The 24,356-nt window shown below is 40.9% G+C and overlaps 1 protein-coding gene across 8 annotated transcripts in view; it reads right to left on the bottom strand.

Annotated features, from left to right (window-relative positions):
• AKAP13 (A-kinase anchoring protein 13) overlaps nt 1-24,356 on the bottom strand; it is a 325,669-nt gene that overhangs the window by 213,485 nt on the left and 87,828 nt on the right. For all 8 annotated transcript variants that reach the window (XM_046653445.1, XM_046653447.1, XM_046653446.1 and 5 more), the window contains exon 2: nt 23,093-23,136. In XM_046653445.1, coding sequence (XP_046509401.1) covers nt 23,093-23,125 — 33 coding nt within the window. In that variant the 5' untranslated portion in view covers nt 23,126-23,136. The remainder of the gene's footprint in view (nt 1-23,092; nt 23,137-24,356) is intronic.

Below are 24,356 nucleotides of genomic sequence, written 5' to 3'. Positions count from 1 at the left end.
GGCACCCCACAATAGCTCAGCCACCTCTCTGTGGGGCTTTCCCAAGGGCTCTGTGGGAACTTGGAGAATGAAGGTGTTCCCATGGAGAGCTGCTCCTTCCCCCTTTTCTCAGAGTCACATGTGGTCCCACATCCTGGGTTGCTGCCGTTTGGGAGGGAGAAGAGATCCCCTTATCACCTTCCACTTCCTCTGGGGTGTCCAGCACTGCCACCTTCAGACATATGGCTGTGTGGGTCTCTCCAATGTCTTTTGTGTTGTGTGAATGTCCTCTATTGGTTTATGAATGTCCTTTTCATTGCATCTTAGGGGAGAGAGCCTAAGGGAAGAGCTCACTCCACCATCATGCTGACATCACTCAGCATCCACTATTTCTTAAATGAACCATGCTACTCACTAACAGAGTACATGCCACCACACAGGGTATTGAACAGGAAAAGGACAGCCTCAAGAATAAGACCAGAATCAGTCATGTAATAGCTATAGACCTGATAAATAACCACTTGAAACTCATTTTGTTGGCAAAATGAATTTATTCATCACAATATTTACTGATCATCAAACATATGTCAAGCATTGTTAAGAACTAGGGAAAAAACATGAAAGAGACAAGGCCGCTGGTCTCATAAAGCTTATGTTTTAGCAGGTAAGACAATCAAATCATAAAAAAGTAACATCAGGGGGAACTTGTGTCACAAAGAATACGACAGAGTAAGGGGCTAAAGTGTGTCTGAAGTAGAGGTGAGAGGCATGGTCGGGGAGGCTACTAGGGGAAGTCACATGACAGAAATCTGAATGAAGAGCAAGTGACAAGTGTTCAAGGCAAATGGAATAGCAAGTGCAAGGCAATATAAACTCGGCATGCATAAGGAATTGTAAAGAAGATCAGTCTGGAGAAGCAAGTGAATGAACACTGGATGGGAGATGAGGGTGGAGTTTGGATTTTTTGAGTGTGATGCTTAGCCACTGGAAGGTTTTGAAAAGAGTGACATAATCTGATTCACGTTTTAAGAGTCACTATGGTTCCCCCTCTCTGCAGCGACTTTATCCTGTGTCTACCAAGGCAATTCCCACGTTCTGAACAAACATGGCCCATATGAGGAGTAACATGCCATGGAGTGAACATAGGGAACACATAAGCAGGACACAAAGACATCAAGAAATGCCAAAGATTTTGGTCTTTATGCTCTAGTCCAAAGGGAGCCATGGAAGGCCTACGAGCATTATCTGCCCTGTGTACTTTCTATACGTGGTTGGAAGATCAAATGAGATAATCATAAACAACCTTTATATAACATTAATGATCATTATTATTCAAATGCCCCCTTATCAGTGAGGTCTCCCCTCACCATCCTAAATGAAATATGAATTCTCCTGCCAACTCTACTGAACTATCCTGCCCTGCTTTTTTCCCCCATAACACTTTTTACTATCTGATGCATATATTTACACATATATGCATAGAGAGTGATATATATTATATATGTACAAAATTTTGAGAGTATATATTTATTTGTGTATATGTTTTCCTTTCTCCTCCCAACTATTATGTAAGCTTCATGAGGCTAGGGAGCATATTTGCTTTCTTCAATGCAATAGCATTGCCTAAAATTTTATCTGCTTGCTTTAAATGCTCAATAGGGGCCAGCCCGGTGGCACAGCAGTTAAGTTTGCAGGTTTCGATTCGGCAGCTCAGGGTTCACTGGTTTGGATCCTGGGTGAGGACCTACACACTGCTTATCAAGCCATGCTGTGGCAGAAGTCCCACATATAAAGTAGAGGAAGATGGGCATGGATGTTAGCTCAGGGCCAATCTTCCTCAGCCGGAAAAAAAAAAAAAAAGGATTGGCAGATGTTAGCTCAGGGCTAATCTTCCTCAAAAAATAAAAAATAATAATAAATGCTCAATAAATGTTGGACGGATGAATGAATGAATGAAAGAAGAAATTAATGAATTCCTAACAGAATTCTCTTTCTGTGAACAATCTGCCTCTTTCTTCAATTCATTTAAATACTGAAGATGACTAGATGAGAAATTAAAAGGTCTAAAATCTAATGCTCTCGCTACACCAAATTTTTAGCTCAGTGGTCCTTAAAAAGTCACTTAAAATATAACTAAGGCTGAAAAGGACCAGTGACAGAAGAGAATATAACAGCATCGCCCCTGTTTATTTAACCTAACGCATTACCCGTATCTCTCATGTGGAAAAATATTCAGATACTCTTCTCAAATAAAGCCCACTCTCCAGATTTGCCAGCAAAGCCTTGTCACAAAGCTTTCCTTAAAAGATGCCTCAAAGTACCTCCGTAACATGAAGAGAAAACCACTGAGAAATTTATTGACTTTTGGCATAAACTAAATTCATTCCACGCAGACAGACTTTGGTTGATTTCAATGTTAGAAAACACAACACTTGTATTTGACATTTAAAGTTAATTTTTATTTCAGTCAGGCTAATTTTTTGTCAGAGAAACATACAGGTCAATGAAATCCCTATAACCTGCCTTCTTCGTTTTTAATCACCTATGTCTACATTCCAGCCAAAACCATTTCCGCCAACCCCCCATGCTAACATAAAGTCATCATTCTAACTACTGCTATTCATAATAATCCAAATTCATACTGTCTTCCAGCTCCACGATTTTGCACCACTAAGATATACGCAAATTCTTAAAGATTTCCAAGCGCCACCTATTCGGTCCATTAAAATAAAACCAGCAGATGGCGCTCAATAAATCTGTTGAGTTCTCTGCATGGAGTGGTTTTAGAGACTATTGTCCCTAATGGGGAAGAATCCTGAAACGTCAGCTGGAAAAGGAATCAAATTACAAAAAGTTTGGAAATCATTTAATGTATATGGTCCCTTAACGGGAAGCGTTCCTTAAAAAAATGAGAATTTTTAAAAATTCTAAGAGTACAAGCTTTTTGTTTGAACGTACAGCCCCGCCTCTCAGTCTCTTCTTGTTAAGCAAAGCTAAATTGGTCAGAGGGTGTTGGCTGATGGCTTAAAACAAACAAACAAACAAAACGCCCTCCCTCTCACAAACGTTTCCCAACTCTCTGGAACTGCTAGAATAATTAGGTCAACAGTTAGAGACAGTCTCCCCTCTGTTCACAGGACCAGATATTGGGTTAAAACGCAGACTATAAGGACTGCATTAATTCTTGATAGAAATTTAATGAAAGACTTGGAGGAGATGAGACACATCAATCTCCCGGGCTCCCACTCCTCTCCTGCCTCCCCTCCCACCCAGAGAGCAGACGACTGAAGTGGGGACATTCTGTCATTAAAACCCATCAGCTGGACTTCTGTTCTCACCCATCTCATGCTTATTCACCTGGCATCCTTAGTTATTCCGTGGTCAGTGCTCTTGGTTTTCCTCTAAATTCACCCATGAAAGCGGGTCTCTAGGCTCCCAGGCTAGCCCTCTACACACTAAGAAGCAACAGAAGAGTCTCCAAAATACACTCGGATCAAGTGACCCTCCTGAAGCTCCTGGAAGGCCAACAGGATAATCCTGACTCTTGAGCACGTCCCTGCAACACGCGGCACACAGGCTGCCCCAGCCCAGTCCTTGCTCCCTCTCCACCCTCTCCTCCCTCCAGAGCCTCTCCTCAGACACTCGCACCATCACACCAGACCGCCCACAGCTCAAGGACACACCAAGCCCTGTTAGCCTCACTCTTACCACGTGGCTCACCACTTGGCCATGCAGCCCCTTTACCTGTCAAGTCCTCCTCTCATCTAACTGATGACAAGAGCAGAGAGGAAGCACGAAACGAGACAATGCCTTCCTTTCCTGCACAGACTCCCAGCCCCCTCCCTCCCTCGAGTGAAAGGCCTCCTTCCTGCTCTCACCCTGCGCCTCCCCATGCACAGAAGTCAGGTCTCCTCCGATTCCAGGAGGCTGCCCTGTTCAGGCAATGGGCATGCGTGTGGGCAAGGCTGACGCAGGGGAACCCCCAGGTCAAGACGAACCACACCTGGTCAGGTCTCATTCCTAACCCCAGACACAGCCAACTATGAGAGCAGAGAAAAGATATACTCAAAGCTGGCAATTGGGACACTGCCAGCTGCATCAAGATTAAGAAGGGAGGCCACCAATACACACGGGAGGCACTGCTTTGGCGGGCAAGACCACAGGCTTTCAAATCATGTGACTCGGAACACCAGCTTCACTTGTTACTAGCTCTGTGATTCTTTTGGGAACCACCTCAAATCCTTTTTAGGAATTGCTGGATCGTAAACTCTATGAAGGCAGAAATTATATTCACGTATCTGAAGTACATGAAACAATGATAATGGCTCTTTCATTGAGTGATAACTACATGCCGGTACTGTTTCAAATGTTCTACACAGATAGGGTTACCATTTAATCCCCTCAACAACCCCATAAAGTAAGTACTAGAACTTTAACAAGGTATGCCAAGTATCTAGCATACAGTAGGCACAAAATAAAAGTTCCCATCCATTCGCAAATAAATAAAAATATCCCACATTTCAAAATCACTATGTCTTTACCTTCCTTTACAATCCCTTCTACTAAGCATATCAATTCTCAAACAAAACCCAATTAAGTGTGGTAATAAGTTTTAATATTTTGGGGTTTTTTTAAATTACAGGTGAAGGATTTTAACTAGACAGCAAAACTGGCTTTACGAAATTCTCTGGAAAGCAGTCATAAGAGAACACAGAAAGAGTATAAAAAAGCTTCATCAGTTTTAAAGGTAAATTATGAAGCTTTCTTAAAGCTGGTTAAACTTTCTAACAGATAACAAAATAGCTATATAGGGATGAAAGAACCCATGGTACAGCAACAACATTTCGATCAACGACAGACTGCATGTATGACAGCGGTCCCATAGATTAGTGCTACATACCCTAGGTGTGATGTAGGCTACACCCTCTAGGTTTGTGCTAAGTACACTCTGTGGTGTTCACACAACAACGAAATTGCCTAATGATGCATTTCTCAGAATGTACCCCCACTGTTAAAGTGACACGACTGTTCTTAAAAACCATAAAGGTTTAAGAAGAAATATTCTACCATTTCAGGTGATAGTAACATTTTTCTTATCCAGCTTTATCAGTAAAAATCATTTCACATAACTATCTAGTTTTTGTGGAGGGGGAGGTAAGGAAGATGGGCCCTGAGCTAACACCTGTTGCCAATCTGCCTCTTTTTGCTTAAGGAAGATTGTCACTGAGCCAACATGTGTGCCAGTCTTCCTGCATTTTGTACATGGGACACCACCATAGCATGGCTGGATGAGCAATGTGCAGGTCCACGTCCAGGATCCGAACCTGCAAACCCCAGGCCACCAAAGCAGAGCACACAAACTTAACCACTATACCACCAGGCCAGCCCCATAAATATCTAGTTTCATAAAATTTTCCTTCTAAAGTGTCAAATTCTAAAAACATATAAATTAACTTTATGAAAATCTATCTAAGAAGTCTTACACATTTCCCGGACTTCTTAAATATGGACAGGGAAGGAGAGGAATATTGACTGAGCAACTACTACGTGCTAGAATCTTGATATGTAGGAACAATAGTACTTAACTGTTGACGAGTAAATGATATATATGAAGCACTTCTCAAAGTACCTAGTACTTAGGAAGTATTCAATAGATGCTAGATATTGTCATTTTTAGAATCATATTTGATTCTCACAAAGACCCTATAACAGAGGTATTACCCTGATGAATTTTACAGATGAAAAACCTAATGCTTCCACAGCTGGTTAGCAGAGAAGCAGGAATTTCAACCCGTATCTACCTGACTCCTAAGCTCCTGCACTTTTCTCTACACGGGATCTCAAGAGGTTGTCCCAGGACCAGCGGCATCCCCCAAGGGAACTTATGAGAAATGTAAGTTTCCAGCCCTGCCCCAAACAGAGTCCATGAGAAGCTGTGGGCTTCCGCACAGCAGTCTGCGCTTCAATAAGGCCTCCAGGCGACTCCAGCGCACGCTCAAGTCTGAGAACCAGCAGCCCCACTGCAGTAAGCGCCTCTGCAGCAGTGAGCACAGAAGGTCTAGTGTCAGTCCCTAACTGTTCACCTTCTTCCCAACTAATTCCACTTTTCACTCTCATCCTGCCTTCAATAATTCCATCAAGGCCCTGGTTTTCCAAGTCCTCAGCAACTGCCCGCTCTTCCCACCCATGCAGGGTAAGAGCAGACACACAGTAGTATCGACATCATCAGGGGCCCAGCCTTCTCAGAAAGGCCTGGTATGAACTCTAACTCTCTCTCTCACTAGTTGCGTGACTTCAGCAAGTGACTGAAGTTCTCTAGCCCTGTTTCCTCGTCTTTAAAATACAAAACACAATAGTTAGCTCATGAGTTTGTTCGGATAATTAAATGAGAAAATGAATGCAGGACATACAGCAGAGTGGGTAAGTACCAGAAGGTAGTCAATAAATGGAGACTTACGATTGTCATTTTAATACAACAGGCATTTCTGCCCCCGGCTACTACATACACATATGTTAAGGCAAATGAAAAATCAACACCACAACCCCACACCCAACAGGAAGACTGGTGTTGGAATCTCAGTACACCTTTTCTTAAAACACCCATTTTTGCCTCATAGTGAAGGAGAAGACTCATTTTTAATTCTGAGACTTAGTAAGCTATGGACAATATATAATCATACCCATAGATGTGGTAAGGATAAAATAATGAATTTCATAAAGATCTGGGAAATGGGAATTTGTGAAAGAAAGATATCAGCTAAGAGAAACAGCTTAATATTATGCTGTCTGGGATCCCTTAACCACACAAGATAGGATGAACTAGGCAATGTTGGTGAAACCTAATAAGCTTTACTCAAAGAGAATTTAGGAAGGCAGGAAGTGACTGCAAAAGAACTTATATTCCTGAGGGTACGTAAGATCACCCCTGGCCTTTAACTAGTTCAAGAAGATGACAAGAATGGTAGAAAACGAGCCCACAATCAGATTGGTGGGTCCCATGGACAGAAAAGGAATGTACCACTGCCTGAGTAGTAAGATAAAACTCCCATTGCCTTCTGTGGACATAACAAAGAGACAGCTGAGAATTCCGCCCTAGCTGCCAGATCTCTGTGCATCACTCAGGGCCAGCAATCAATCCAAACACAGAGCTTTGTGAAGGGCACAAAGGCCAAGAGCTCCTTCTGGGTTTAACAAAGAGTAACAGGCAAACAAAATTCTGAGAGTACAGATGACGATCTCTATGCTTAAGGATAAGAACCCTAAGTTACAATCCCCACAGAAAAGGAAATAATCAGAATCTCTGGGGGAGAAATGTGTAGGGGCGAGAGAAGTACTAAAGATGTGCATCACCAATCCATTAATCCATCAATCAATTAGTGCACCTTTCAGAAGAATGTAATTTCTACATCCCTGCTGATGTAAATGTACTCCTAACGCTCTATCTGGATGGAGCTATTTGTGGGTTTCTGACTTACAGATCCAGTGGGCTGCCTTTAGAATCTACCTAACAGTCTTCATCTCCGATGGCACAGCCAATCCCAACGAGGGCAGTGAAAACCTTTAGTGTTATAATGAACAGACTAGAACTTTAAGATATAAACCTTGCTGTCTTGCTTCCCCCATCTGTGAAATAAGAAAACAACTCCTCCGAATTCATAATTTTGTCAGACTAATAAAATAAGATTAGTACAGAAAGAAGCAAACACAGAGAGTTCCAAGTAAACAGTCCACACGCAACACAGAAGGTTCAAACTATTTGGGTTGAAATTCAGTTTCTCACCTATTGTCAGCCCCAAGTTTTCCTAGAGGCCCAATCTCAGGGGTCAAAGCAAAGTGACACTGCTGTCACTGGTTACAGGTCACAAAGCCCCTGGTGTGGTTTCATCTCTTGAGAGATGATCTACAATGGCCTTCCCTTTGGGGTCATAAATATTACCCCCAAAAATATCTCATCTTTGGCTAAGCAGATAGGTATAACCACCCTTGCATGGGGCAAAGTTCTTCCTTGAAGAACAGCTTTATCTCTCTTTAACCAAAAACACTATGAACACCTACTATGTGCAACGTACTGTGATAGAAGCTGAAGTTAAAATGAGAGCAATAAAAGCAACAATTCTAATATGAATTCTCTGCCCTCAAGATGCACACAGTAGGGTAAATGGAAAAAGGCACATAAACAATGACACACTCATTTAAAGTGTCTGAGGTGTTGTCATAAAGTCTGGACTGAGCAGTTGGCGATGGAGGGGGGCCGACAGATTCCACAGGAGACTGAAGCTCAGGCAGGGCTCCACAGAGACAAGCGACAGGAAATGAACCCTGAGAGATGAGCAGTTTCCTCTGTGTATGTGTCAGGGGTGGTGGAGAGGGTTTACAGTATTTCAGAGTGGAGGAGATGCAAAGACTGTCGCACACGGCTCAAGGCTAGCATCCACAGAGTTGGAACGGGTTTACCTGAAGCACAGCCGACTCAGGATGGGGTCCACAGCTGGGGAGTTTTAAACTCCCAAATGCTGACTTCACAATATTGTTTTGATTTATGCCGTCCAAAAATCTGTTACAGAAGTCCATCTACAACCTCATTGCAAAACCCAGGTGCCCTTAGCAGTTCCATCTGTATCATGACCTGCTCTGCTTAAAAGCAGATCTGGCTTTAATTATTCACAACCACACAAGGAAGAACTCACAAGAAATCCTAAAGGACATAAAAATATTGTGAAGCATTAATTCCCTTAATTGAAAATCGTCACTACCATCTCCTACTGAGGGATAACAAGCCCTGCATCCAACAGCACACACCTTGATATTATTTTGAGTCAATAATCCAGTGGCAATTTACTCAGGAATCTACCACGGATCCGTCCTTTTGCAATAACATCTTACTTAATGCACATAATTTCCCACGTATATCTACAGTCGTATATCCACATCCACTACTGAGGGGGTAACAGTCAGCCATACTGGAACCCTAAATCTACCCAAACTGCTTCCATTTAATTCATTAAAAAGGGGCTTTTAAAATTACCCCTTTTGTTCATGCTGACACTTTGCGGTGCGTCACATCATTCTGACTCAGTAGGTCTGGGGTGGGGGCTGCAAATTTGCATTTCTAACAAATTCCTTGCGATGCTCATGCTGCTGGTTAGGGACCAGACTTTGAAAACCAGCGCTCTAGAAGAATCCAGTTCTAAGTCAGACCAGGTCACCCCACATATCAATTACTGCTGTGAGTAAACAATTTTTATAGGATCTATTCTTACATTTGGAAACAGATGGAAAATGCAATTCAGTGCTCAAGACAAGCTCTAAATGCAGAATGTGATATAAGCATCAACTTGAGGAACTGACAGTGAAACCATCCTTTCTGGTAGAGATTAGGCAGAAAGAGCAAAAGTTCTGAGTTCAAATCCCTGCTTCACCTTTCCCAGCTATGTTCCTTCACCTATAATATGGGCCTCACAAGGGTAAGGGGATAACGTGAGTCAGTCACCTTCCATGCAAGGTACTCCATAAATGGGAGTGTCCCCTCCCTTTTCTAAGCAAACAAGGGAATGAGCTGTCATCAAAAGTGTATAAGCACAAGATGCAAGAGGAAGCCACACAGTATGCTTATAAGCTTTCACATTGTGTCAAAACAAAGGAGAAGGGTTCCTTTAAAAACTACCTATATTTAAAGTTTCCATCCATCATCTGTGAAATGTGCTTCTATCAGCTCAGCTAACCCTCACTACCACCCTCTAAGGCTGTAGTGAAGATGTCATTGTCCTCCCTCAGCCTTCCAAGGCAGCTCCTCCTCCTCAATCCCCCCCACTCGTTGGTGCCACACCATTCTCCCTCAGCCTCTCATATTAAAATCCTCAATGGTCATATCTGCGGCTCTTTGACGCTTTCAGTCATTCTATCAGACAAAATCCCGATGTCCTTCCTCTGGAACAGCTTGACCATTCTCACCTTCCCTTCAGTATGTTGTAACAGCGAAGTGACACACATACTCACTTGACAGTCCCTCACTGCTCTTCCTCTATTCTCAACACCTCTTGATCAATGTTCTTTGGGTACCACTTTCATCAGGCCACTATTTCTCTGGTTAAAAGATCTCCAGTTGCTCTCCATCCTGCTATGTGAAACTTCATATTCCCTCTATCAGTGCTGGCAAACGCAATTTTCTGCAATGGAGGAACTGAATTTTTTATTTTATCACATTTTAACTAATTTAAATAGCCACATGTGGCCAGTGGCTACTACCATGAACAGAGCAGCTCTATACACAGCAGTCCCCCCTCACCAGCGGTTTTGCTCTCTGTGGATTCAGTTACATGCAGTCAACCTCGAACTGAAAATATTAAATGGAAATTTTTAGAAATAAATCATTCATAAGTTTTAAACTGAGTGCCGTTTGGAGTAGTGTGACGAAATCTTGCACCATCCTGCTCTCTCCCGCCCAGGAGGGGAACCACCCCTTTGTCTAGTATATCCACACTGTATACGCCACACCTATTATTAGTCACTTAGTAGGCCTCTCAGTTATCAGATCGACTGTCTTGATATCACAGTACTTGTGTTCAAGTCACCCTATTTTACTTAATATCAGCCCCCAAACACAAGAGTAGTGATGCTGACAATCTGGATATGTCAAAGAGAAGTTACTGCTGTTACACTCTTACTGTGCCTAATTTACACATTTAACTTTATCATAGGTATGTATGTATAGGAAAAACCATAGTGTTTCTAGGGTTCAGAACTATCCATGCTTTGAGGCATCCACTGGGGGGTCCTGGAACGTACCTCCCTTGGATAACGGGGGGACTAGTGTAATCTCATGTCCACGTAGTCTCCAATGTGAACTGTCCTCTCCAGATCCCTCACCACCCTGATGATACCATGTCCATGCCTTACTTCAAAGACTGTATTTCCTTCTCTCACTCTGCTCTTTCCTCTCTCCACAGCCTATCTATCCAAACTACTAGAGCCTCCGTCTTTCTTGAAGGCTTCCCAATCATTTCTGCCAACCTCATTCCTCTCCCTACTACGAACCACCACTGCCTGGATAACTCATCTAGCTCCTGAATACGCACTGCTTGTGCTGCCATGTAACTCCTCATCCATCTGAGCCCCATGAAAGAATCTATTCCTCTAGGACCCGCTCCTCCCTTCGTTTAACTGGTACTTCTCAAATACTTGCTGAATGAAGTGAAGGGAGAGAGCCCTACACTTTGGTCTTCCTCGGATACAAGACTTACCCTCACTAGAACCAAATGGAAATTTTAACTCCAATTCCCCCACTCCACCGTTTTTCAGATGCTGAGGAAACACCAAGTTATTGTAAAAAGCACTCCGCAGACAGGCCCTGGAAAGTCTTTGACCTTTGTATCTTCGCCTGCTCTGAAACTGCCACAGAAAAATAGGAAAATGGCATCTGCAAATGCAAAACCTATTAACTTCAAAGCAAGTTTCTAGAGACTGATTAAAAAGTCCAACAGAAGGAAAAAGAAGTTCTTGCTCTGTAAAACCATCAAAACTTAGATTAAGGAACACTTGACTTCCTTGTTTCTTCTGGCACTAGTGACAAAGTGTCGTCATTTAAATACAGTCCTCAGATCTGGCTGGAAAGGGCCACCAGTCTACAAAATTGGAGCAGACCCATCCGACATGTATTGTTAAGGCAAAAGCAGGTAATTCATTTAAGAGATCAGAAGGCTGATAAAGCTCTCTTTGTCGGAGCAAAATGGAACCTAACAGCCAAGCAAGATGCAGAGCCAGGTTATTTCAACTCCTGCTATTGTAAAAACACATCCACAGGAAGAATAATAAAACATTGCCATAACCAAATAGGCCCTCTTACCTACAATGAAGCAACTGAGAACAGTAAGCTGGAGTAACCTAAATTCTGTGGCCATTCAAAAATCTGATTATTTATGCAAACTATACTTATTCAAGAATAAAGATTTTGATTGATAAAAAATTTTAAAACCTCTTCTTTCTGAGCACAACATCGCCACTTGGACTCTCGTCTTCCGGTACTGGATGGGCTCTGAGATCTGTTCTGATGAGCATGCACAGAGCACGTTAATCCACTGCACAAAGTCCAAGCCTTCACCGAGGCTGGAAACATAAGCCCAAAGTCAACAAGAACCAATGTGGTGGCAGGAAATCATTCTGATTAAGTTTTTCTCAAGATCTAAATGTGAGTCAAATGGATATGCTCTTCTGATTCCCCTTGTTTAAATGAGCTTTGGAGTCACTCACAGGATTTGACCCCTAGGTCCACCATGGCTGTGCAACCTTAGACAAGTTAGTCACCTCTCTGAATCCTCACTTCCCTGGGCCGTAAAGTGGAAATATTAACCAAATCTTTTATGTCCGCTGTGAAGATTAAATCGGGGAGTGCGTATTAAGTGCCCACCATGGTACCTTGCCAAGAGTAGGTTCTCAACCAGTACCAGTCCCCTAACCTACTTTTCCTTTCCCTGGGAAAACAGAGATCATGATTATGATAATGAGCATGATCATCATCATCATCCTCATCAGAAATGGTCCCTATTGTAACAGAAATAATTATAATAATTAAGTACTGTTTTGTTTTGTAGATTCACAATAAAGAAAGGCATCCAGCACCAGAGATATTCTTTCTTACGGTGTTCCTCTATTATCAGGAGGTTTCTGCCTCCTCCCAGAAGCAGTTGCATGCAAAAACATTCAGTACTAAGGAAAAAGGAGATAGGATGGGAGGACGTAATAAACCAGATCCGCTGGGGTTCTGGAAATTTGTTTTCTAATTGGAATGGCTCTTCCCCTTGGAAATCTAATAAATGTGGGTTTTATCCCAAACATATGGCAGGTAATGATAATCATCCCACATATAACCTTGGAGCATGCCTTGGAGGAGAATTTACATCTCACATCTGAATCTCCCTCTGGTTTTAAAAAGCATTTAATTTGTAAGGGGAAAATGCCTTTTGGCCTTCCTGAGAGACCTAGAGATGTGTTCAAGACACCACAATTCTTGGGGATACAAAAAAGGTTTATAGCTGAAGAATCTGAGAAATGCACTCCAAGTTTTCCGTCTTTAAATGTGTTCTTCTGGTCATTTTAGTTAGTGAATCATCACCAATATAAACCTTCCCAATCAGTGTTAGCCACAGCCATCCGTTCTGGAGTATCACTAACCATAAAGTGCCAATGCCTACTGGAACACTTTGGAAACCAATAAAGAACATTTCTGTAGAAGAGAAAAGCATCAGAGATGCAGGAGCTGCGCTTTACAAGAGAAACGCCTTACTCTTCCAAGGCCTTGATCCTCCTTTCACTAGCCCAGGGCTAAGAAGTCCCCCATCCTCTTGAGGAAGCTCTAAGTAGAAAGATAAATATCTGACCAAGTAATTCATCGGGATGCCTACTACTGACCGCCCTGTACCAAAAGTTACAATACACATTTTATCTCCTTTTTCCACTTAAGAGGAATTTCAAGTAAGAACTGTAAACTCTTCTCCAATGTGTCCACAGCCCATAAAGGCCTTCTAACCCGTCCCTGTTCACTCCTCCACAAAAGGAGCTTGATGCTGTCTTGGCAGATGTTCCTCTCTTCTTGCAGTCTTCCCATTGCTACCTTTTTTCCTCTTACTCAGCCCACTTATTCCCAGTCTTGTACTGTAACTTCTCTATGCATGTACTTTGATCTGAAGTTCAAACAACAGGCCTCCTGGACCATTGGCTACCTGACCAGATCTATCACAACCCCCACAGAATGTCAGGTAAACCCCCCAATCCACAAGACTGGGCTCAACCACCCCTAAAATACAATGATTCCTACAACTTCAAATTTTTCTCAAGTCCTGACTTCTCCCACAAAGTTCATTCCCAACGCAGAGCCGACTGTGGGACACTCAGCACTTGGGTGCATCATCACAACTTCACAACCTTTTCTCCAGAAAAGTAAAGTGATGAGAAGAGAAAGTGACTTTCTCTGTCAAATAGAGTACTGCGTTAAAGCCAGTCTCTTAATTCTTGACAGCTATTATCATCTTGTACCTTGTAAAGCTTCAGACCTGGCCTCGCCAGACCTCTTCTAGAATAAGCCTGGGGCCTGAGATAAGAGGCATCTAAAGACCCTTTCTTCCTCCTATTTCGGAAGTTTAAAAATCTTGCTTTCTTTTCAGCTGTTAGTCTGGGGGAGGATTTGTGTCCCATTGCTAGTGCCCAGTTGCTACGTCGCTAGGTCCAGCAGTGCTCAGTGTATGGGGGTGGTGGCAGGACCCATTTTGTTTGTTTTATAAATACCAACCTTTGCTTCACGTGCCCAGCTTTTTCTTTTATCATCTGACGGCATCCGCGATCACCTACCCCTTCTGGGAAAAGCCTATCCTTTTATCCCGACAGTGAGAAGGGCCCTAGAGCCAAAAGGCACATGCCCTAGGTTCTTAAAAAAATATCACCAGTCATAGGGTTTGCGGTAGAGAATTTGCTGTAAACAAGTGGCTCAGACCATAAGTCCCATAAGGACTAGAGATGATAATTCAGGACTCAAGAGATACAGGATGATTTCCAGTCTGCCTTTCCAATTCACTAAATGACTAGATAAATTACTTATCTCACAGAATGAGTCTTAGAATAAAACTATCAGACACTCTCCAGCTACACTTCTTAGGGATGCTGTGCAAATTTCCTTACAATTATAAAGACAGACAATAAAGACATTGTTATCACATTTATTTCCTTGTTAGCAACATTTTCAATCACCAAAAGGGCATCACTCACTATTCAGGGCCCATACAAGGTAAATTAATAAAGAAACGCGGGAAGTAAATGAGCAACTTTAACAAAGCCAGTTGTTCCATGAAAAAGAAGCAAATTTTACTAGTCTTATCTAAATTGTATTTCATTTACGCACTCAACTAATGTTCACTGCATGCCTACTATGTTCCACATTAAATACGGTTGGTACAGCTTAGCTGAGAATTACATGTTTAAAAACCCTGTGTGTATCCACAAGGGCAGAGACCACGCTCTGTTCAAACCTCAGGCAATGAATCCCTCTTGATGAGCTTGCGGCTGACAGAGCCCTTTCACCTATAATCAAGGGCACACCCTGCAGACAACAAGGGTGCCTATTTTAGGGAAATCTAATATGCAACAGATACTTCCAGACCAAAAACAACATTACAGGGGGGAAAATGAACAACTCCACCATCTTCTTTAAATCCCAATTCCTTTGGAACAGATAAGTTAAATTATGTGAATTCAACACCACTTTAACCAAGGGATCAAAGTTAACATCTCCAATAATCGGACATGAATATATCATGTGTCCTCCTAATGTGATACACCAAGGAGGACATCTTTTATGGAGTATTCCTGCCAAAATCAGGAGAAAATATGATATAAACTCCAACTGCTGCAAAATAACTGGCCTATACTCTTCCAAAATACCAGTATCATGAAAGACAGAAAAAAGCAGAGGAACTGTTCCTAAGAGACTACAGAGACTTAAAAAAATACAACGTGCAATCCTGAATTAAATCTGGATTGGGTCGGGGAGGGAGATGCTTTATTTAAAGCACATTATTGGGATAATTAGAGAAACTTGGATATGGACTTACATTACATAAGAGTATTACATCAAAGTTACAGTTCCTGTATTTGTTAATTGTACTGTAGTTATGAAAGAGAATTTCACAGTTCATAGGAAGCATATGCTGAAATATTTGGGGGAATAGGGTATGATGTCTGCGACTTTCAAATGATTCAAAAACATATATGATATAGAGCAAATGTGACCACATGTTGCTAACGAAAGATGAAAGGAGGTGAAGTTGCATTCTTTAAACTTTTCTGTAAATTTGAACTAATTTCAAATAAAATGTTTTAAAATCTTTAAAACACGTGAAACGGAAGATTAAATCTGGCTTACTTATAAGAAAAATGGACTTGTGCAAGTCTCTACCATATTAAGTGCTGTGACATCTGTGTGTTTCATGGAACAATCGTGGGCAGCAATTGGGTAAAAAAGTTGTATAAGAAGCAACCTACAATTGCTTCTACAAGCAAGTGCAGAAGAAAGAAAATGGATTTAAGAGTTACAATTTCTGGGTAAAGCCCTACTTTTTGTATTTACAAGATGAGCAGTTCTGAGCTTTTGTTTCCTCGAGTATGATGAAGTAAGAACGCAGCTTCCTCCACCCTCACGAGGTTGTTCTGAGAACCGAATGACATAAAATATGCAATTGTGCTTTTTAAACTAGGATGAGCATACTAAATGAGCTCGTTTTTAAGACGTTGTCATCTAGAAAGGTTACAGGTGATGCAAATAAGTGTTGCACCAGTAGGTGAAATATTCACAGAAAACTAGAAAGTCAATGGACTAATCCTAAATCATCAGTTATTTAGATTCACAAATGGAGTAATAGTAGTAAGTTTTTAAAATGTTGTTTTCTCTCAAGAAGCAATTCAACCATGAAAGAATATAAAAACATAGAATTTTTTTATTATACTCTACTCTGATAAGTGAGCACCAAATCTGCTAAAAAATGTTCCTTGATTCAAGAATATCCAATTTTCATAGAAAACATGGACCTTAAGGATGAGTACAAAGCACTCAAACTATTTTTCCTCAAATGGGCAGTCCATAATACTATATTTAAACTGCCTAAGAAGCCAGGTTGCCCGGGGCCAGCAGTTCCACATTAGGATATCCCAGTATCCCAAAGCATGGAGGTTCTCCAGTTCAGGGTACGCTCAGAGATGGGTGCTGTGCTGGGATTCAGATGTGATGGAAGGCAGGCCCAGGGAGACTACCCCATGGTCTGTGAGGTCCTGCAAATTACTATTAAACTTACTACTATTAGTCCTTTTGTGAACGCAAAGAAATGACATTTTGAAAGCCAGCCCTCACTTGAGAGCTTCTGCACTTCTTCTCTTGGGCTAGAACACTGTGGGCCAGCACTCAGCTTAAACGGGATGTCCCGCAGAGGGCTTCCCAGACCACTCAACCTACAATAACACCAGTCAGACACTACCACATCCTCCTGTCTTACTTATTTTCACAAAGTTTTTCTTCCTGATATGTTTCTTGCTTGTGAGTTGTCTGCCTTCTCCTCACTATAATGCAAGGACCATGAGAACCAGAACCCTTCTGTTTTGCTCATGGCTAAATCTCCAGCATCCAGAACAGGACTTGGCACAAAGCAGGCACCTAAATGAAAGAATTCCACAGCTCCACCCCCAAATTCACTTCCGATCTCATGTGTGATTGAAATGAAAGAACTCCAAGAATAAAATGTTGAAAGCTCAAATGTAACTCAGATTTCTGGAACAACCCTCCTCTTGACTCAACTTTGCCTTCTCTGCCATAGTCCACGATTCTAATTCCATCCACTCTTTTATCTTCTCCAAGAGCTCATCTATTCTCATAGTCAGAAGTATCAATTTCTTAGAGACGACTTAAACTATGCCTACTTCAAAGCCAACTTCCTCGCTCCATAATTCTGAGCCCACATCTCCAGCTGTCAGGAGAACATCCATACACCCTTCAACATGTTTAGACAACAAGCTCATTATCTTCTTTTTTTTCCATCTCTGGCAATGGCATCAGCTGTCATTCACGCCCAAATTCTCAATCAACTGTCATTCATCCTTCTCTTTCACTCCTCGTACTTAATAAAGCATTTGGTGCTGCTGCTGCTTTTACAATATTTCTTGCATCTACCACTGCCTCTCCATTTTTACTCCCACTGAACTATCTAGGCCCTCACCATCTAGAAGGCTATTACTAAACTTGCCGAAGTTTCTATCACTACCACCCAATGGCACTGAAACTTCAACTCTTATAAATTCATCTAGCAATAATCAATACCTTTGTGGAGGCTGAGAAAAATATCTGACTCAGTGATGTAACTAGCTTGCCTAGCACAAAGGTGAAACGGGTAGAATCACAAAGTTGACAGACAAGGAAACCAAGGCACAGCTGTTTTAAGATACTGGTCTCTAAACGTTCCAGGCCAGCATCTTGCACACTCCATTGTGAACATTTCATCAAAAACAATTCATTAAAACAGCTTCATTTAAACACTCAACAGTACTGACATCTGTGGTTTGGAACTTTTCTTACATTTTTAACTACTGCATCTTATTCTGGACACGTTTTTATTCAAAGACGGACTAAAATATTTATTTGGAATCCAGCTTATTTTTCTTAACTCATAAACTTCTTCTCAGGATCCAGTGTTTTTCCTTACTTGTTAGGAGTTTTCTCTCCTCTGATGATAGTCATCTGTAGCAGATCCCAACTACAGACTAAAGGAAAGATGTCAACACCCTCTTCTGTTCCTTGCTTATGACTTCCTCCTCTCAGTGCAGAGGCGCCCCCTCCAAAGGACTCTCACATGACGGTTACTTTACTTCACCAAAATAGCACAAACCCTGCACTGCACTTAGTTCACTCACAATGAAGATACCGTCACTCTCCTTTCAAAAAAAGAATAACAAATCACCCCATTAAGTATTACTGCTGACAGACACACCTGAAATCTGAAGTTTAAAATATTCTTCTACAGAGTAGAGCCCGCCTAATTAAAGACCTAGTCGTATTAATGAATATAAGAACGTTCCTCAGAACTGGGTCTAAAGAACCTTGCTTCCCTAACAGAACGAAGCTCTTTTAAGCTTAACAAGCTTTACAGTGGTTTCTACGACTAAGCCCAGAAAATACAGATTTAAATCCTAATTTTACTACCTATTAGCTGTGCCACCTCATCACATCATCTTCAAAACTCATTTCCTCATTTCTAAAATGGAGAAGTTGGGCCAGCCCCCTTGGCCTAGTGGTTAAGTTCAGCATGCTCCGCTTCGGCGGCCTGGGTTTGGTTCCCGGCCGCGGACCTACACCACTCCTCTCTGTCAGTGGCCATGCTGTGGTGGCGACTCACATACAAAAGAGGAAGACTGGTAATGGATGTTAGCTCAGGAGAATCTTCCTCAGCAAAAAGACAATAAATAAATAAAATAAAATGGAGACGTTGAAGCAGATAATAGCCAAAATCTTTATTAACTTTAAAGTTCTCAGATTCTATGACAGCACAATCAGAAAGCTTCTAACTGATCTCTTTGCCTCTACTTTCTCCTTCTAAATTATCCTTCACAGTACTAGAAATTAATTTTCCCAAACCACGACTATATTAGTTTTCTATTGTTCTTACAACAAATTACCACAAATGCAGAGGCTTAAAACAACACAAACTCATTATCTTACAATTCTAGAGGTCAGAAGTGTGAAACAACTTTCACTGGGCTAAAATAAACACATCCACAGGGCTGCATTCATTTGGAGCCTCTAAGGAAGAACTGTTCCCTTGTTCTTCCAGCTTCTAGAGCTGCGTTTCTTGGCTCATGGCCCCTTCCTCCTTCATCAAAGCCAGCAGCACAGCATTGACAAATCTCTCCTGACTCACGATTCTCCTCTCTCTCATTTATAAACATCCTTGTGACATCACTGGGCTACCCAGATAATTCAGGATAATCTCCCATCTCAAGATCCTTAACAATTAAATCTATGAAGTCCCTTCTACCATGCAGTAAGATAAATATTCACGGGTTCTGGACATTAAGACATGGACACACTTGGGGAGTCATTACTGTGCCTACCATGACTACTTAAGTTACATCAGCCCCTAATCAAAAACTTTCAATGGCCCAAACCAGACAAAGACATCAGAAGAAAACTACAGAATATATCTTTTACATATAGACACAAAAATCCTCAACAAAATACTAGTAAACCAAATCCAGCAAAATCTAAAAAGAATTATACACCATGATCAAACGGAATTTATCCCAGGAATGCAAGGCTGGTTTAACACTCAAAATCAATCCATGCAATATACCACTAACAGAATAAAAGAAAAAACCCACACGATCATCTCAACAGGCACAGAAAAAACATTTGACAGATCCAATGCTTTTTCACAATAAAAATACTCAAACTAGGAACAGAAGGGAACTTCTTCACCTGATATAGGCATCTATAAAAAACCCACAGCTAACGACATCATACTTAATCCTAATGGTGAAAGACTACTGCTTTCCCTTCAAGATTAGAAGAAGGCAAGGATGTCTGCTCTCGCCACTTCTATTCAACACCATACTGGAGGTTCTACTCAGGGCAATTAGGTAAGAAAAAAGAAATAAAAGACATTCGTTTTAGAAAGAAAAAAAACTATCTCTATTTTCGGATGATATGATCTTGTATATAGAAAATCCTAAGGAATCCACTAAAAGACTAGTAGCTAATAAGCAAGTTCAGCAAGGTTGTGGGTTATAAGATCAACATACAAAAATCAACTGTAGTTCTACACAATACCAATGAAAAATCTGAAAAGGAAATTAAGATAATATAATTTACAATAGCATCAAAAAGAATACATTTCACAAGAATAAATTTCACAAAAGTACAAGGTTTATACACTGAAAACTATAAATCATTGTTAAAAGAAATTAAAGATGACCCAAAGAAAGGAATGGAATTGAGAGTCCAAAAACAACGCCTTACGTTTATAATCAGTTGATTTTCAACAAGGGTGCCGAAGAAAATTCAATAGGGAAAGAATAGTCTTTTCAACAAATGGTGCTGGGACAACTAGATATCCACATTTAAAAGAATGAAGTTGTATCCCTCCCTTACAGTATACACAAAAACTAACTCTAGAACCATATACCTAAATGTAAGAGCTAAAATTATAAAACTCCTAGAAGAAAACACAGGAGTAAATCTTCATGATCTTGAGTTAGGCAAAGCCTCTTTAGATATGATACCAAAAGTACAAGCAATAGAAAAACTAACAGGCAAACTGGACATCATCAAAATTTAAAACTTCTGGGCTTCAAAAGATACCATTATAAAAATAAAATGATAAACCATAGAATGGGAGGTAATTTTTGCAAATCGTATATCTGATAAGGGACTTGTATCCAGAATACACAGAGAACCTTTAAAACTCAATAATAAAGAAGAAAACCCAATTTAAAAATGGTCAAGAGATTCTCTAAATCTATTATATGTATATTCTCTATATTATATGTAGATTCTCTAAATCTATTTATGTATATTTCTCTAAATATACATAAATGGCCAATAAGCACCTGAAACTATGCTCAAATTCATTAGCCATAAGGGAAATGGAAATCAAAACCACAATAAGATATGACTTCACACTCACCAGGATGGCTACAATCAAAAGGTCAGACAATATCAAGTATTGGCAAGAATATGGAGAAACTGTAACCTTCAACATTGATGGTGGGAACATAAAATGCTGCAGCCACTGTGGAAACAGTCTGGCAGTTCTTCAAAATGTTAAACAAAGAGGCATCACGTAACCAAACAATTCTTCTCTTACGTATACACCCAAGAGAAATGAAAATATATGCCTACAGAAAAAATAGCTGTTCACAGCAGCATTATTCATAATAGCTAAAAAGTAGAAACAAACCAAATGCCTAATCAACTGATGAGTGGATAAATAAAATGTGGTATATCCATTCAATGAAATATTTGTCAATAAAAAGGAACAAAGCACTGATACTTGCTCTAACATGTACCTTAAATGCATTATGCTAAAGTGAAAGAAGCCAGCCACAAAAGGCCACATACTGTATGATTCCATTTATACGCAATTTCCAGAACAGGTAATTCCATAAAGACAGAAAGCAGATAAAGTGGTTGCCAGGAGCTGAGAGGAGGAGGGGAATGGTGAGTGACCGCTAATGGGTAGGGGGGTTTCTTTTTGGGGTGATGAAAATGTTGAGGTTAGATAACGGTTATGACTACACAACTGTGAATATACTAAAAACCACTGAATCATATACTTTAAATGGGTGAATTTTATTGTGTGTGAATTACTTCTCAATAAAGCTGTTTTTAAAAGTCTAAGGTATTCAGTTCACAGGCAAACCTACTGTTGAACATAAACTGTCTCGAAATAGTCTGGAAAGAAAATAATTTCATACAATATCTTCTAAGAACACATATTTTTCTTGATGTTACATTTAACATAAAAATCATCTACACAGGAGAGTGATCATATGAATGTTCTATGTTAGAAAGGTATAAGACTATTATTAACATTGCAAGGTTTAAAATAAATAAATGCATAAAATGAACAGCAGATTTAAAATAAACGCCTTCAAAGGCTCCTCTGCGGTGACAAAATAATGCCCCCACACCTTTGTCTGTCTTCACAATGGAGCTTCAACCACCTTTTCAGACTACCCTCCCATTACTCCCTACCACAATTCAGCTGGGCCAGGCTTTCCACCCACCCACCGCTCGCTGAACACCACGCTCACTGCCACTCATCCCTCTACCACTCGCCTTTTGTCTCGAACAAATTCTGAGGACTTTTCACCCAACTAAATGCTCTTTAATCTTCAAGGCCTGACTCGAGTCCAGTCCCATCAAAGACATTTTTCTCACCTTCTCCAGACCACACTCCTCCAACTTCCACCAGCCTCTCCCAGCTCGAACTGTCCACACCTCCACACTGGCTCCTCCTCAAACAGGCACTTTTCACCACCCCGATTCAGCTAATTCACTCTCACAACACAACGAAGAGTCACCTACCTTTTCCAGGCTTGATCAATTCCCTGATCCATTTCCTCTTATAATTCCCTCACTTTAGAAAGATGATATCGGCTTTCAGCAAGTCCTAATTAAGCAGCACTCTTGCCGATGACAGAGTGCCACCTAGTTGCAACACAGGGTAACTCACAATGGCAGCAGGGAGATCTCAGACTACTTTTACAGAAATGCACTGCATAAAAATAAGAAGCCACAGGATCACGGTGCAGGGCAATGTAATGTTTTGTACGTGTCTCTCACCACTCTGACTACATCACCTCCCAAGTCCTACAAGTATTATTTGTTCTCAGCTCAGTATGATGCATTTATTAGCGAGCTAGAGTTACTAAATCAAATTCAATTTCTAAAGTGTACGAAGTCAATAAATTCATGTATAGATGGTTAAAAATTCCTTTGATAATCACATAAGTGATTCGTGAGTTTATCAGAACAAGTGAACAGCACAGATATGTACAAAATAAAAAAGAAATCTCGTGATTTACTCACATATAATGGAGCTTGTTGTGGATTAAGTTTCATGACCCAGGACACTGAAATAGAAATGGAAGAAATAAATGAGAACAAAGGAAATAAATGACAATAAAATTAAAAGTTGTCACAATATGAAAACCACCTAAAGTCCTGGATGTCAGCCACAGCTACATGAGCACAATCAGAAGTCTGAGATGACTGTGTCCCCAGCTTTCCTTAGAGGTTTGGGAAAGCGAAGGTCACAAGGATTGCAGAATTCCTTGTAGCCCACATTCAATCTGTTCAAGTGGGGAGAAAGATTTTCTGATTTAAAACTACAGACAAAAAGCTTCACTGTCACAGCAGTTTCAACAACCAACAGGATACTTAAGCAGCTGCCAAAGCAAAAACAGTGTATGTTGTTACCTTTTTATCTAATTTCTCAACCTGACAACACCGCTTCCCCAGGGCCTGCTCCCAGTCTCTCCAGGGAGCTCAGGGGAAAGGAGGGTGGCAGACAGCCCCCAGACCTCTCCTCCTCTCTGTCTCTCAGAGGAGGGAGGCGACAGCTGGGCTCCAACGACTACAAGTTGTTACCCTCCTCAAAACTAATAGCTGAATTCCCTACTGTTACCTTCGCTAAACAAATTCTCACAACAATCTTATGAAGAACTTTAGAGAAGACTTCCAGGACTGTATATGTTCGTGAATATTAATAATAGTATGTTCTTAAAAGTTTAACTTGGTGATCTGACCAGGACTTCACCTAGGCCAAAATATCATGGTCCAGAATCACGGACCTCAGAATGGCAGGTGCTTTGCCAAACACCCTGAATTTAAGTATAAGAGGTACTAGATCAAATTAAGGCACATACTAACCAGCTATATATAAACAACAGTACAGGAATGTCATTCATACATGCAAAAAAATAGATAAAATCTCATACTTTGTGTTATGCCAGATCACAAAAAACTAACAATGAATTGAAATTCAATCAGCATAAACCATAAGTTACCAATGACTAATTGTTTAGATAAAGAGCAATGCCTTACCGACCAAGCATAACTTAGAGTCCTCTCAATATTAAAATCTTCAGGGATCTGCCAATTTGGTCAGGCTGCCTAAGTCTGAGATCAAGGCTTACCCAAAAGGCAGGTGACACACACTTGGAGGGGAAAAAAATCTATAACCAGGCTCCAAAACCCAACCATCCCCAACCAGCTGCAGGCCCCAGGTTTCAAGTGTTCTGCTGGACAAAGGCAGCAGGATGCTGGCAGCTCAGTGGCTCCCCGACACCGA

Source organism: Equus quagga, chromosome 2 (assembly GCF_021613505.1).
Source record: "Equus quagga isolate Etosha38 chromosome 2, UCLA_HA_Equagga_1.0, whole genome shotgun sequence".
NCBI lineage: Eukaryota > Metazoa > Chordata > Mammalia > Perissodactyla > Equidae > Equus > Equus quagga.
This window is presented reverse-complemented; position numbering and strand designations above follow the sequence as displayed.